We start from the raw sequence: 14,709 nt of genomic DNA on the forward strand, positions 1-14,709 counted from the left end.
TTCACGGTAAATAAGAACTTTCTATCGCTAGTCGCGCTTCACCGACGCTCTTGCGAGCGGTAGAGTACGAGATCTTTACAATGAAGTGACCTATAACGAAGTATTTTGGAGGCCCCAAGCGGTTCGTAATACATGCACTAGACTGTATAGTAATGAAGTCTATAAACACGTCACGTCATTACTGTACACACTACGCATATACCCACGTGTGCAGAGGCCGCAGTGGAGTTGCCGAGCCTAACCGGCGTGCTGTAGAAAGAAAGTGCGTAATCGTGACGATCCAGATCAGCGCCTTACATCGAACGCGCTCTGAACACAACCATGCAAAAGTGCCACGAGTAACGAAGGTCGCCCGTTCCGGCGTTGTTGCACGAAGAAGGGTAGTGTTCGCATAGAGGGCATAAAAAGGGTGCGCTCCGCATGCAGGCATCGTGTACGAGCGCCACGGCGTGTGGGTGTACGCGCTGGCTCTGCTCGCGTGCTGCGTGTGGTGGTGCCGGGCGTTCGGTGACGCCGAGGCGTGCCCGTGCGGCCCCGTCGAGGACATGCTGTTCGCCATCGGACCCGGAGACTACCGCGCCCGGTTATTGGGCCAAGCACTGGGTGGACTGCTCACCGCTCAGTGAGTCTCCATGCCTGTCCGTACGACGCCGACCACGCGGCGCCCAGGCACATCAAACGCCAAAAAGCACACTATTCGAAAAGGAATCATCATTCCTAACAAACTTCTTTATCGAATTAAAGTACAAAAGAATTCAAACCAAAATTTATTTTCATTTTAAAATATGTAATAAGTCCAGCGGGCTGGAACCAATATACAGCGAAGTTTCATGTGAATGCACAAAGAGTCGAAACACGAGTGCAGGCACAAGCGCAGACACACACGAATTATGCCGAGCCTTTTGTTAAGCGCAGTTGCCGACTACTAGCGAATACGATGGCCGCCTTGAACGCATCAGGGTTTCAGAGGCAGCATGCGCATACGTACCGTAGCGTAATTCGAATACATTCAATTCAAAAGAACCGTTTACTCACTACACTGCAGCCGCCGATGAGCGAAGGCGAGCATTTCTTTTTCTTTACCGCGTGGCTGACGCTGCCACGCATGCGCGGAGGCGAGCGGCATCTGGTGGCACTAAAAGGAACCCAGCGGCGCGCGTGCTCCACTTTGATTGGTTGGTCTGTTCGACAAGGGCGGAGCTAGGCCGCAGCTCCCACAGTCACGAAACCTGGCGAGGTTCTCAAATAAAAGCTTTGCCTTTAAAACCCGACGTTTCGGAGCCCGACCGGCCCTTCTTCTGGGGTGGGATGGCGTGAGGCGTAGCAGTGCTTATTTGTGTTTTTTAACGCTTTGACAGGCGCACGGAGAGTTTTCGCAGTCCTTGAGAGTAAACAGCAGGAAGTGTTCCTGACGAACGTTTGACGTTTATTTGTTCTTTAATTCCATTGTTCCCAACCAGGCAGATATCTGACGAATGTTTAACTTTTTACATATTAACTGCAACAAATTAAATATCACCAGTAAAATTTTCATTCGACTTAAAAACAAAAAAGGTTTGTTATAATTACTGTCGACGCTATATTTGATATTACATATATATTTGATAATCGTATCGACTGCTACGCGTAATTTTTTATAAAGTAGCGAACTGACATAACCTTTTTCATAACTGAGCCATTCCACCGTCACAAATGTCCCGATTGTTGTGCGACTGTTGTTTCGAGAAATTCAGAAAATACGATTTATGAGTATCCACCGGGCTTGTGTCTTTAAACAGGTACATAACGTTCATCTGGTCCTGGCATCTGATTCCTGAGCACAAGACCATGGCGACAACGGAATGCCAGACCTCGCTCATGGTAGTATACGCATGCGCACAATACAGAAACACAATCTAACCAGCTTTCCGAACCCCACCTATATATATATATATATATATATATATATATATATATATATATATATATATATATATATATATATATATATAGTGACCACTGAAGTTACGGCCTAATATGAGTAATTACAAGACTTCATAATAAGACAGAGTTCAATTTAATAGCTTGATTCCCCTCGCACCACCAAGAGACTCGCGTCTCTCGGATGAACCACACGACAAGCGGACTCAGTGAAACACATTAGGAAGATATATGCGTGTTGCGCGTATTAAAGGGTCCCTCACCAGCTCTGGCCATTTTGAGCTGACAAGCGCGGTGCACACAATGCACGCTAACGATCGTATCTGCCGAATATTACTTCGCTATGCACCGCGGAAAGATCTGCAATTTCGAACGCCGTTTGCCCTTCTCCTCGCGTCCGCCGTGCTCCAAGCCGGAGGGTGACGTACACGTGCTAGTGCGTCTACGTACACGCGTTTGTGCTGTGACGTCCCTCGTAGTGACACGTGACCTTTAGAATTATTCAAGGTAACATTTGTTATTTGTGCAATCTGTCAAAGTTTAGAAAAATAACAAAACTCACAAACCGGATGCCTGCGTGTTTTTGGTTTACTTCACACCGCAGCAAGAGAGATGTACTTCCGTTTCGTCTGCTTGTTCTCACGTCGTGCAGTCACGCGCGCAGACACCGAAACTATGTCATTTTTTTCTACCACGTTCCAGCGAGCGATCATGCTCTGTCATCCGCTTGTGTGTGCCTCAGTATACGTGTGTCACTAACTTAAACCGCTAGTCAGAAAGCTTTACTAGTCAGGTGACCTCGTGCACAGCGTGCAAAATCGTGCGCTGCGCGAAACAGCCATAACAGCTCGCGCGCGACGCCGTCAGCGGAAGTGCGCGCGCCGCAAAACAGACGAGGAAAAGAAGATGAAGGAGCGGCCCGTGACGTATGCGTCACGCGATTCTCGAAGTCCGGCATGGGAGAACGCAGGGAAGGTATTTCGCTTGCGGAGGCCAGACGGGGCAAGTGGAGAGAGTGTATCGCTTGGCAGTGGAGCTCGCCTCCTGAAACCATGGGTTCGCGGCACTAAAATATTTCTATCTCTGCTACTAATGAACCAATTTGAAAAAATTCTTGCGGCAGAACGCTTCTTAGAGGACTGGTAACAACTTCCAGAGTATAACCGAAGTTTACTATGGCGGCCTGGTGAAAAGTCTTTTAAGTCGCTCAAATACACTTCAATGACAAAAAAAAAAGCATGTAACGCCTTTTTAAAGTTTTAATAGAAACACATACATTCAAGAAATATTTTTTTCATGAAAGGTAACTTGAGACGATAAGAGATAACACACAAAATGTCACTATAACAATTTCTGAACATAATTAATCACCATAATTATTAGCAATGCAAGACAATGCGACTCCATAACGCAATACTTTAATTACTTGTCAAAGCATGCCTTATGCCAGTGGTTTGATTTCTCTCCCGACGGCGGAATAAAAGATTGTAGGGCAATAAGTTATCAGGCGCACAAATGAACAACCACATTAAAAAACAAAGCAATAATAAGAGACAGCGATATCTCAAAAGCGCGAAAGGACACGAGAGAAAGTAAGAACAGCATGCATTGCGTTATTGAGCAGCTAATAAAGCATATGACGAATAAAAATTAATAAGGAAACTGCATAGCATAGACTAGGGAGTTTTCCAAATAGCACAACCAAGCATCTTTGTATACCCAAAATGCCTCACCATGCTTGCGCTCTTATGTACCCCATTTTCGTTCCTTCGTATAGCTTTTTGCATTGTTTTCTAAGCCAGGTGGTTTGCTTGAAGCTTGCCTCACTTCCCTGAAGCTTGCCTCACTGTCTTCTCGCGTCGTATTAGCACCTGATAACTTTTGCCAACCGAATACTTCATGCGCGTCTTGCTGTAGAAGCAGCACTCTAACTGGCGTCCTGTTACAGAAGACGTCAGAGCTACGCGATAGCTCTCCACTTCTTTATTTTATCAAGTCTTATCGCCACGGAACGTTCATGAAGGCACACCCCTCCAATAGAACGAAAGTGAACAACCTTCCGAATCATTCAGTTAAGCGCGCGTTTTTTCCTAGTTTGTATACTGACTGCACTTGGCTGTCCCTGCGCCTGAGGAGTACTAGAAACGCGGGTGGCGCGCTTTATTTTGGAGGTAATCTGAGCCGGGCTCAAGCTTGCAATCCGAGATTCCTGGTCCCTTCGCGCCTAGTGTAATGTATCCGCTGGTGATTATACGGTGATTATACGCTTCCTTCTCAGCGTCAGGCGGGTTCTGGCAAAGTACCGATAAGCGACGTGCCCAGTGTTGGCTTTGTCGTTGGTGCTCGTGTTGTGCCTGTAGGCGGTGCATGTTGCGACGGCCGCGGTAGAAGCGAGCTGCACGCATGTTTTCTATTTCTCGTCGTCGCCGTGATGGCCCATATAAAGTCCAAGACATATGAAGGATCTACCCATACATCGTGGGCGCGAGAAAAAAAACACGTAACAGTGAGGCGAAAAGGATGGCGGCTTGATGAGCATTATATTCCCACGCACTCAATGTTCGGGTTATTGGGGGTCACGTGATCAAGCGCGCACTTAGGAAGGAAAGCGCCTCTTCTCCTCCAACCATGCCGTAGCTACGAATGACTGTGCGTCCCTGACGCTTACGAAGCCCGCGAGCCGTATCTAATTGTTGGTAATCATTGGTGGGTGCAATGATAAAGGGCGAGCAGGGATGGCTGCTAACCTCATGCGCGCTGTATTCCTTCCCGGGCTGTATTGCCGCGTCCCTAAGGTTGCAGATAGCCTAGCCTCAGAGGTAATTGGAGATCGCTTACTCAGGCCGTCCGGTAGTGGACATAAAGAATAGGCATGTGATGATGATGCATTTATGTGTGGAGTCGCAGTGAATCGTGCAGCTGTACGAATTATTCGCGATCTTCGTAACCCCAGCGTTGTAACAGCGAGGGCTCGTGGTAATCCAGTCAGATATTTACAGGTTTAAATGGTCCATGCAATTACACTATGGTTGTTATTTCAATTAGTAAGGGAATGTTTACTGCAATTTATATGGCCCATATAACTAACGTATAGACTCGTGCAAGGGCCGCACTTTTGGCGTGATTTTGACAAGCATTACATGGGACCGAGCCATTTGACCAAATTTTTTCAAATCTGGCGTAATACTCCGCGATCGCTTCCTCTCGCCATCTAGTAGCGACGCGCGAAAGCACGCTGCGCGCGAAATTTCACCGTTGAGCGCAATCGGAATCAGTGCACCGAACGAAATTGCTTCTGGGTTGGATCTTTTCTTTAATGCTGGGTGTCAAACTGGGGGTGGCGGCCCTTACATAGGTGCGGCCCTTTCACATATTTAAACGGTAAGAATTTTCCATCGAGTAATTGTTTTATACTTCGCTATCACAATGCTGCCCCTTTCCGGCGAAACTGCAGCCTTTATATATATTTTTTTTTCACTGTGAGTTCGAGTAAAAGCGCTGCTGCGCATGACTGCTATTGGTTCTGGTTTCGAGTGAACCCAGCTTGGCCTCATTTCGGTTACTGAGTGAATTTTATGTGCGTGCGTGTGTAACGCACACGCACACGTGTGGTAACGCACTCCCTCACCAGAGCAGGATTGGCCACCCTGGTGCAGTACTTGCCTATATGAATACAACAATCAAACCCCGGCCCCTCAGTCCCCAGCAGCTGCGAAGCAACTTACCACGGCGGCGGTCAGACCTGCGACGCAGCAGAGGGTGCCAAGAATCCCTGGTTCCGAACAGGCCGCCATTGGAATCTGAACCTGGCAACGTTTAACGCTAGAACGTTATCTGTGAGGCGAGCCTAGCAGTGCTATTGGAGCAATTAGAGGGCAGTAAAAGGTATAATAGGGCTCAGTGAAGTCAGGAGGACAAAAGAAGCATATACAGTGCTAAAAAGCGGGCACGTCCTGTGCTACCGGGGCTTAACGGAGAGACGAGAACTAGGAGTCGGATTCCTGAGTAATAAGGATATAGCTGGTAACATACAGGAATTCTATAGCATTAACGAGAGTGTGGCAGGTCTTGTTGTGAAACTTAATAAGAGGTACTAATTGAAGGCCGTACACGTCTACGCCCCTACATCCAGTCATGATGACCAGGAACTCGAACGCTTCTATGAAGAGGTGGAATCGGCGATGGGTAAAGTCAAAACAAAATACACTATACTGATGGGCGACTTCAATGCCAGGGTAGGAGAGAAGCAGGCTGGAGACAAGTCAGTGGGGAAATATGGCATAGGGTCTAGGAATACCAGGGTAGAGTTATTAGTAGAGTTTGCAGAACAGAATAAGATGCGGATAATGAATACCTTCTTCCGCAAGCGGGATGTCCGTAAGTGGACGTGGAGGAGCCCGATTGGCAAGACTAGAAATGAAACAGACTTCATACTCTGCGCTAACCCTGGCATCATACAAGATGTGGACGTGCTCAGCAAGGTGCGCTGCAGTGACCATAGGATGGTAAGAAATCGAATTAGCCTAGACTTGAGGAGGCAACGGAAGAAACTGGTACATAAGAAGCCGATCAATGAGTTAGAGGTAAGAGAGAAAATAGAGGAATTCCGGATCAAGGTACAGAACAGGTATTCGGCTATAACTCAGGAAAACGTCCTCAGTGTTGAAGATATGAACGACAATCTTATGGGCATCATTAAGGAGTGTGCAATAGAAGTCGGTGGTAACTCCGTTAGACAGGATGCCAGTAAGCTATCGCAGGAGACGAAAGATCTGATCAAGAAAAGCCAATGTATGAAAGCCTGTAACCCTACAGCTAGAATATAGCTGCAGAACTTTCGAAGTTAATCAACAAGCGTAAGACAGCTGACATAAGGAAGCATAATACGGATAGAATTGAACATGCTCTCAGGAACGAAGGAAGGCTAAAATCTGTGAAGAAGAAACTAGGAATCGGCAAGTATCAGATGTATGTGTTAAGAGACAAAGCCGGCAATATCATTACTAATATGGATGAGATAGTTCAAGTGGCTGAAGAGTTCTATAGAGATTCCTACAGTACCAGTGGCACCCACGACGATAATGGAAGAGAGAATAGTCTAGAGGAATTTGAAATCCCACAAGTAACGCCGGAAGAAGTAAAGAAAGCCTTGGGAGCTATGCAAAGGGGGAAGGCAGCTGGGGACGATCAGGTAACAGCAGATTTGTTAAAGGATTGTGGGTAGATTGTTCTAGAAAAACTGGCCACCCTTATACGCAATGCCTCATGACCTGGAGCGTACCGGAATCCCGGAAGAACGCTAACATAATCCTAATCCATAAGAAAGGAGACACCAAAGACTTGAAAAATTATAGACCGATCAGCTTACTGTCCGTTGCCTACAAAGTATTTACTAAGGTAATTGCAAATAGAATCAGGAACACCTTAGACTTCCGTCAACCAAAGGACCAGGCAGGATTCCGTAAAGGCTACTCAACAATAGATCATATTCACACTATCAATCAGGTGATAGAGAAACGTGCGGAATATAACCAACCCTTATATATAGCTTTCATTGATTACGAGAAAGCGTTTGATTCTGTCGAAATCTCAGCAGTCATGGAGGCATTGCGGAATCAGGGTGTAGACGAGCCGTAGGTAAAAATACTGAAAGATATATATAGCGGCTTCAGAGCCACCGTAGTCCGGCCTCCACGAAGAAAGCAACAAAATCCCAATAAAGAAAGGCGTCAGACAGGGAGATACGATCTCTCCAATGGTATTCACAGCGTGTTTACAGTAGGTATTTAGAGGCCTGGATTGGGAAGAATTGTGGATAAGAGTTAATGGAGAATACCTTAGTAACCTGCGATTCAGTGATGATATTGCCTTGCTTACTAACTCAGGGGACCAATTGCAATGCATGCTCACTGACCTGGAGAGGCAAAGTAGAAGGGTGGGTCTAAAAATTAATCTGCAGAGAACTAAAGTAATGTTTAACAGTCTCGGAAGAGAACAGCAATTTACAATAGGCAGCGAGGCACTGGAAGTGGTAGGGTAATACATCTACTTAGGGCAGGTAGTGAACGCGGATCCGGATCATGAAACTGAAATAATCTGAAGAATAATGGGCTGGGGTGCGTTTGGCAGGCATTCTCAGGTCATGAACAGCAGGTTGCCATTATCCCTCAAGAGAAAAGTGTACAACAGCTGTGTCTTACCAGTATTCACGTACGGAGCAGAAACCTGGAGGCTTACGAAAAGTGTTCTACTTAAATTGAGGACAACGCAACGAGCTATGGAAAGAAGAATGATGGGTGTAACGTTAAGGGGTAAGAAAAGAGCAGATTGGGTGTGGGAACAAACGCGAGTTAATTACATCTTAGTTGAAATCAAGAAAAAGAAATGGGCATGGGCAGAACATGTAATGAGGATGGAAGATAACCGATGGTCATTAAGGGTTATGGACTAGATTCCAAAGGAAGCGAAGCGTAGCAGGGGGCGGCAGAAAGTTAGGTGGGCGGATGAGATTAAGAAGATTGCAGGGAAAACATGGCCACAATTAGTACTTGACCAGGGTAGTTGGAGAAGTATGGGAGGGGCCTTTGCCCTACAGTAGGCTACAGTGTACTGTAAGTAGGCGTAACCAGGATGATGATGATGATGATGACGTGACGACGATGGCGTGACAACCACATGAGGACACCGAGATGACGAGTGTATTGGCGTAACAATTGTTGTAATATGAAACCTGTATGACTTAAGGGGGGACGCGGCTTTCGCATGGTGAAAAATTGCCAAAAAATCGATTTTCTGAAAATCGCATTTTCAGTTTCTGTAACCGTTTTCCTATCTGATGCCCAAATATTATCACTGTAAACCACTTAGAAGTGCTTTAAGAAAATCGTTTTATCAGCCAAGGTGGCGAAAAATCTCGCAGAAATCAAGAAAGAACAGCGTTTTTCGAGCCACGATATCTCCGGAACCATACCGGAACTATAGTGAACTAGACCATACCGGAACGGCGCGACCGAGCGCCGCCATCTTGGTCTCGTTGGAAGGCGCATTTCTCCGTCTTCAAATTTACCGCTTCAGCTATCTCCTCCATACAGAAACAAGCGTACAAAAAGCAAAATGATTGAAAGTCGTGCCGGAGTCTGCGATTGGCCGCGCCCGCCACGTGACTTTAGCGCGGTTCGCCGTTGGTCCGGCGCTCGCGTCGTCTGCTCGGCTCTTTGCACCTCGGGAATCTGGACGTCTCCGCTCGCCGTAATCTCGACGTGTATAAACGGGCGCTACGCGGACATCGCACTAGCGTGACCTATCCCTATGCTTCTGGACGTTTCAGACTCGCAGCTAAGCATTCCGAGCATCGGCGACGCGGATTTCTCGACCAAGATTCACGCGCGGATCCTCGGACATGCGGCTAAGCCTTTCAGCACTCAGTGTTTCGGAATTCGCGACGAAGCACATCGCGCATGCAATCCTCGGACACGCGGCTAAGCATTTCGCGCCTAGGGAGTCTTCGACTCGGCGATCAAGCACATCACGCGCGGACTTCTCGGTCACTCGCCTAAGCATCTTGTGCATCGGCACCTCGGACTGCGCGACTAAGCACATCGCGCGTCGGCTCCTTGTATCTGCGGCTTGGCATTTCCCACATCGGCATCTCGGACCCGCAACTAAGCATATTGCACGTTCAGTGTATTATCACATTGTCATGACAGCTCGTAACAATATCTATCATACCACTCCTTCATAAAGAGAACCTGATCATGAGCTCTGTTCACTAGGCCCCTTGGGCTGGCGCAGACACCTGGCTGCAAAAGTGATTGAAGCATCATACAAAATTACAATTCTGGAAAGCACCTAGCAGCTGCAAATGTATCACTGGCTTTCTGTTCCTAAGTTCTACAGCCATTGTCAAGTAAAGATGCCTTGGGAGGCTGCTGACACTCTGAACCTTCATTCAGTAACATGGTCAATTCTACCAAAAGAAAAAAAAAATGACTCACTGATTGTACTGGAGATTGCTATCAATCGGGCAGCCTGCGGGTAGAGGCTGCCTGAATGTACACTGGAACTATATTCATGCCCACACAGAGTTCTTCACGTCACTTAGTTTGAAACTTAGGCACCATGCTCTTTTTGAGCAGTAGCAGCAGCATGCAAAGAATACCACAAATTTGGTGCCTTTTAGAGAATTGAGGAGAAAGTGAAATATTGAGAGCCGTTTTCTCAAAACTGTTTTTTTGTTTCTGGAGCTGATTTCTTTGTTACCGTTTGAGATATTTTGACTCCGTTTTGTTTTTTTGTCACGTTCCTTGGGCTACAGTGCAGGTCGTGACATTCTTGCTCTCTTCTCTTGACCCTTTGTTACTTTACTATATGGCTATTCGTCTACCCCGAAAGTGCGCTTGATGCGAAGGTAACATAAAATATGGCACTCGAAAAAATTTGTTGCGAAAAAAAAATGCAAGAATGTCACGACCTTCAGCACGCACTTAGCTATGCAGTCAATACTTAACAAGCCTTCTATCACGTTTTTTAAGTTCCCCAGGCTCTCCAGAAAGTTAGAGGGAGAAAAATTCTGCTCAATTAAATTGAATAAAATGTTCTGAAGATATTACTCTGAAACTTTTATGGAAGCATCAGGGAGGCATTCTAAACATTTGTGCTAATTTTCATCAAAATCCATGCAGAAATAAGGAAGTTGATTTTCAAAGACACGTCCCCCCTTAAAGTGACGACGACGGCGTGACCAGGGGTGGAACTGCTCAAAGTAAATTTGGAGCAATTAAGTTAAATTGCGTTTAGAAGCAGTTTGGAGCAGACAAAATTGCATTTTGAAGCAGTTTGGAGCAGGCCAATCTAAATTTTGGTGGAATAATGGAATATGGCAGCGCACAGAATAAACCAACACGAAGCGCGTAGTAGAAGTGCGCTTTGTAGCTATAGCGTACTAGAATATGAAAGACAGGGGTGGGACTGCCCAAAGTTATTTTGGAGCAATTTTCGGAGCAAGTAATATTGCGTTTTAGTGTCGTTTGGAGTAGACAAAACTGCGTTATTGATGCAGTTTGGAGCAGACTAAATTTCATTTTGGAGCAATTTGGAGACGATAAAATTTCATTTTGAAGCAGCCTGGAGCAGGCCAATCTGAATTTTGGTGGAGTAATGGAATATGGCAGCGCGCTTCCAAACCATGATGAAACACAGAATAAACACGAAGCGCATAGTTGCGACAGCATATAACAGCAATTATGTGGACACTCCAGGCTCATTTCTGCCGTCGGCGTCACCGTGATGTTCCATATAGTCTAGGAGCGATAGCATCGTCGCCGCGCGCCGTATGCTGTATGTGCGAGTAAAAGCATGCGGAGGTGAGCCCACGATGGCGACTCAATCTCGCGTGTGCGAAGGGAGCAAAGCGGAGAGGATGTGCGCCATCTTCCGTTGCGCGCAAAGCACCAGGGGAGAGGGCGTTCTACTCCAGCGGCTGCTGGGTATGCCGCGGCCCCTATCTTGAAAGCGATCTGTGATGGGGAGAGTGCGAGTGCTGATAGCTTCGTGTGCGATGTATTTTCGCCGCTTAGTTCGCGTTGAAGCGAGAGACAGCGCGAAGGTCAATTCGCTCGCTGCTGCTGTCGCGCTTCCTCACTCCAGCGTTTAAAGAGCGAGTTTCCGCGGTCATCGAGTGAGATGTGTTCCATGTTTGCTTGTGTCTGCGTGACACTTTGTCAGTTTACTTTTTCACACGCACAGCGCTGTGTATGTTGCACTCGTCTTGTCCTTTGCGCTGTTGAAAAAGAATGTTACACGAACTTGCCGAAGCTTCTACAATGTTTGTTGATTTAGTTGATAAGCGAGTGTTTACAAGTTTATGCAGCCGATAAAGCTACTATCTTGACTTCGTGCAGCTGTCTACTAATTTGCTATCGCAATCGATGCTTCGCCTTTCGGGCGAAACTGCCTCGCCCATATGGGCATCAAAACAGACTGGAATGGTTTTACGTTACACCGGTCCTGCAGGGACAGAGAAGCCCGCCCGCTGATCGCGTGCTTCCCTAATATCTAGCTCGCTCGCAGCGCCGTGCGCCTCAGCTACAGGGAGCGCCGTGCCGCTCAGCCCAACTAAAGCCCCTCCATCGACGCGCCACCGCCGCTTTTCCTGGTCGGCGGTGGCGCGTGGATGGAGGGGCTTTAAGTCCAACCAACTGCATTCTCGTACACTATAAATACAGCCACCCAAGTGGCCGCGCGCGCGCCGGCCACTTGCCGGAAGCGCCGAAAAGTTCAGTGTTATAAGCGTGCGAATTCTGTGCGGGAAGCATTGGCGCGCGGTGTACGGAGCATGAACGGCTGTACTCTTTTTCGGAGAACGAATCGCTCGCTCTTCGCGGCCACTGCCGGAGCACACATGCCGAAGCCGTTCTGGCGCAGGGTGGCGCAATTTCCGTCAATTTTCCGTGTTTGGAGCAGTTTGGCTTAGGAATTTGCGTTTGTTTCAAAATGGCGCAATTGACGCAGGAGTCCCGCCCCTGCATAATGACGAGCGTCGGATGACGAAGGTGGCGCGACGACAATGGCACAACCGCGACGGCGACTGTCTGGCAATGGATGTATGATAGCAACTGTCTCGCGATGACGGCATTAAAAATTAAATTATGGGGCTTTACATCCCAAAACCACGACTTGATTATAAGGCACGTCGTAGTGGGGAACTGCGGAATAATTTGGACTACCAGATGTTCTCTGACGTGCATCTAAATTTAAGTACACGGGTGTTTTCGCATTTCGCCCACATCGAAATGCGCCGCCGGGGCCAGGATCGGACACTGCAACCTCGTGCTTAGCAGCCTAACAGCATAGCCATAAGCAACCACGGTGGGTTAACAATAGCATGACAGAAGCGGCATAATAACGAATGAATGACGACAGTATGATTATAATAGAATGACAAAGAAAGATTGATGTCAATGGAACAACGAAGGCTAGGTATGGAGACGAGGGCTTGATGACAGTGAGATGACGTTCCTGAAGTGATGACAATTATAAAACGATCACGTGATGACGACGTCATAAACACGATTGTGTAACGACGATAGGGCTACGACGACGGCATGACGAGAGTCAGATGACAAAGCTGGAATCGAGACGATGTAACGACCACGAAGGCATCACTGCCACGAGCCTATACTTAGTGGTCCATGTGCCCAAGCTTGAGCGACTGGATTAGGGAAGAAGGCGTGGCGACGACGGTATGACGAGAGCAAGATCAAGAAGCTGCAATGAGGGCGGTTATACGACCACGTCGGCATCACGATGGTGGTGTGAAAAGGAATGCATGACGATTGTATGACGAGAGTCGGATGACAATGCTGGAATCAAGACCATGCAATGACTACTAATGGATCACGACCACGAGCTCGTACTCGGTGGCCCAAGCTATTAGACAACTTGCGTCACTGAGTCTGTATAGGTCTGACGACGACATCATAAAGAGTAAGATCACTAAGCTGGAATGACGACAATGTAATGACCACGATAAAATCATGACCAGGAACACACATGTAGTAGTCCAAGCAAGTATACAACTTGGACCCCTACGTCAGGCTTGCTAGCTAGCCACTGGGTCGAGGTAGAAGGCGTGACGAGGACGTTATGATGAGAGTCGTCATAACAATAGATTATGAAGCGGGAATGACGACAATGGAATGATAAAACTGGAACAATACGACCGATAAAACTACTATCCTTACTTCGTACAGCTGTCTACTAATTTGCTATCGCAATCGATGTTTTGCCTTTCAGGCGAAGCTCTGACATTTTTTTTTTCTTCCAGAAACAGAATCATCAGGAACAGCAGACTGATCAAGAAACTAGCTAGGTGCTTCAATTTTATCAATAATTAGTTAAATACATCAGTAAATATACTTAGATGAATTAAAGATGGTTCAGGTTGCATGGGCGCAGACCGGGTGACCTCAGAAAATGTGAACAGTTGACGTATCTTGTGCATATGGCTCCCTGGACTCCTCAAGCACTCACATTGTTTCCCAGCGAAAAAGTGAGAAACCTTCTCATGCTGCAGGGCCTATAGTAGGACTTTTCTCGTGATTTGAAAACTGATATGAGGTTACCTCATCAGTAGCTACAAACCTTACATTGTCAGTAGTCACGTGGCTGCGTCAACTTAAATGGATTATTTACTGCAATTAAATCATTAGCGGCAAAATTTGCACACACATCCTGTTTTCTTACGTCCGCCGTTCCCGACAATCTGGCTTTTGAACAATCAAATTTGTGTTTTGAGTACTTTATTTTCGTGAATTTTTTACAATCTTCGTAAAAACGCTGTTGCTGCGAAGGTACAGGTCGAATGTACACATCAAGCGAGCCAGAAAGTGCAAAATGTACACAACCAAATGCTGTTGGTGCAGGTCAGCCCGACCAAAGGCGCACTTATCGAAGGCGCGATCACGTGCGTCAGTCGATTCGTGGCCATGCGATCCGTCTACTGGACAGACAACGTGGCCACTGCTATCAACTCCATCACTACGGTCATTCTAGTGCTGGCAGGTAAGCCCATCGTTTTATAAGGTTTAAAAGAAAAAAAGAGAAGAGAAAAATGAAGAAAACAGAAAGAAAATACAAAAGGGAGTCGCAAAGGAACATGACTGACAAGCATACGACTCATAAGCTACATTGGTGATCGCGATCAAGCCCGACTGAGGTCGAATTTCTTATCAGGGATTGGCTCCCTTCTGCAGCTTGTGCTAAGGAGCAAATTGTAATTTACAAATTCGA

General features: G+C 46.8%; 2 protein-coding genes across 4 annotated transcripts in view; one reads left to right on the forward strand and one right to left on the reverse strand.

Annotated features, from left to right (window-relative positions):
• Positions 1 to 14,709, forward strand: part of AQP (aquaporin) — a 51,341-nt gene that overhangs the window by 15,974 nt on the left and 20,658 nt on the right. For 2 of the 3 annotated variants that reach the window (XM_075679778.1, XM_075679777.1), the window contains exons 3-5: positions 427 to 622; positions 1,779 to 1,860; positions 14,343 to 14,481. In XM_075679778.1, coding sequence (XP_075535893.1) covers positions 427 to 622; positions 1,779 to 1,860; positions 14,343 to 14,481 — 417 coding nt within the window. The remainder of the gene's footprint in view (positions 1 to 426; positions 623 to 1,778; positions 1,861 to 14,342; positions 14,482 to 14,709) is intronic. The other variant, XM_075679779.1, reaches the window with a different exon arrangement.
• The window catches only part of LOC142571432 (aladin-like), an 82,076-nt gene that overhangs the window by 15,933 nt on the left and 51,434 nt on the right, over positions 1 to 14,709 (reverse strand). The window lies entirely within an intron of this gene.

The sequence above is a fragment of the Dermacentor variabilis genome, chromosome 2 (assembly GCF_050947875.1).
Source record: "Dermacentor variabilis isolate Ectoservices chromosome 2, ASM5094787v1, whole genome shotgun sequence".
NCBI lineage: Eukaryota > Metazoa > Arthropoda > Arachnida > Ixodida > Ixodidae > Dermacentor > Dermacentor variabilis.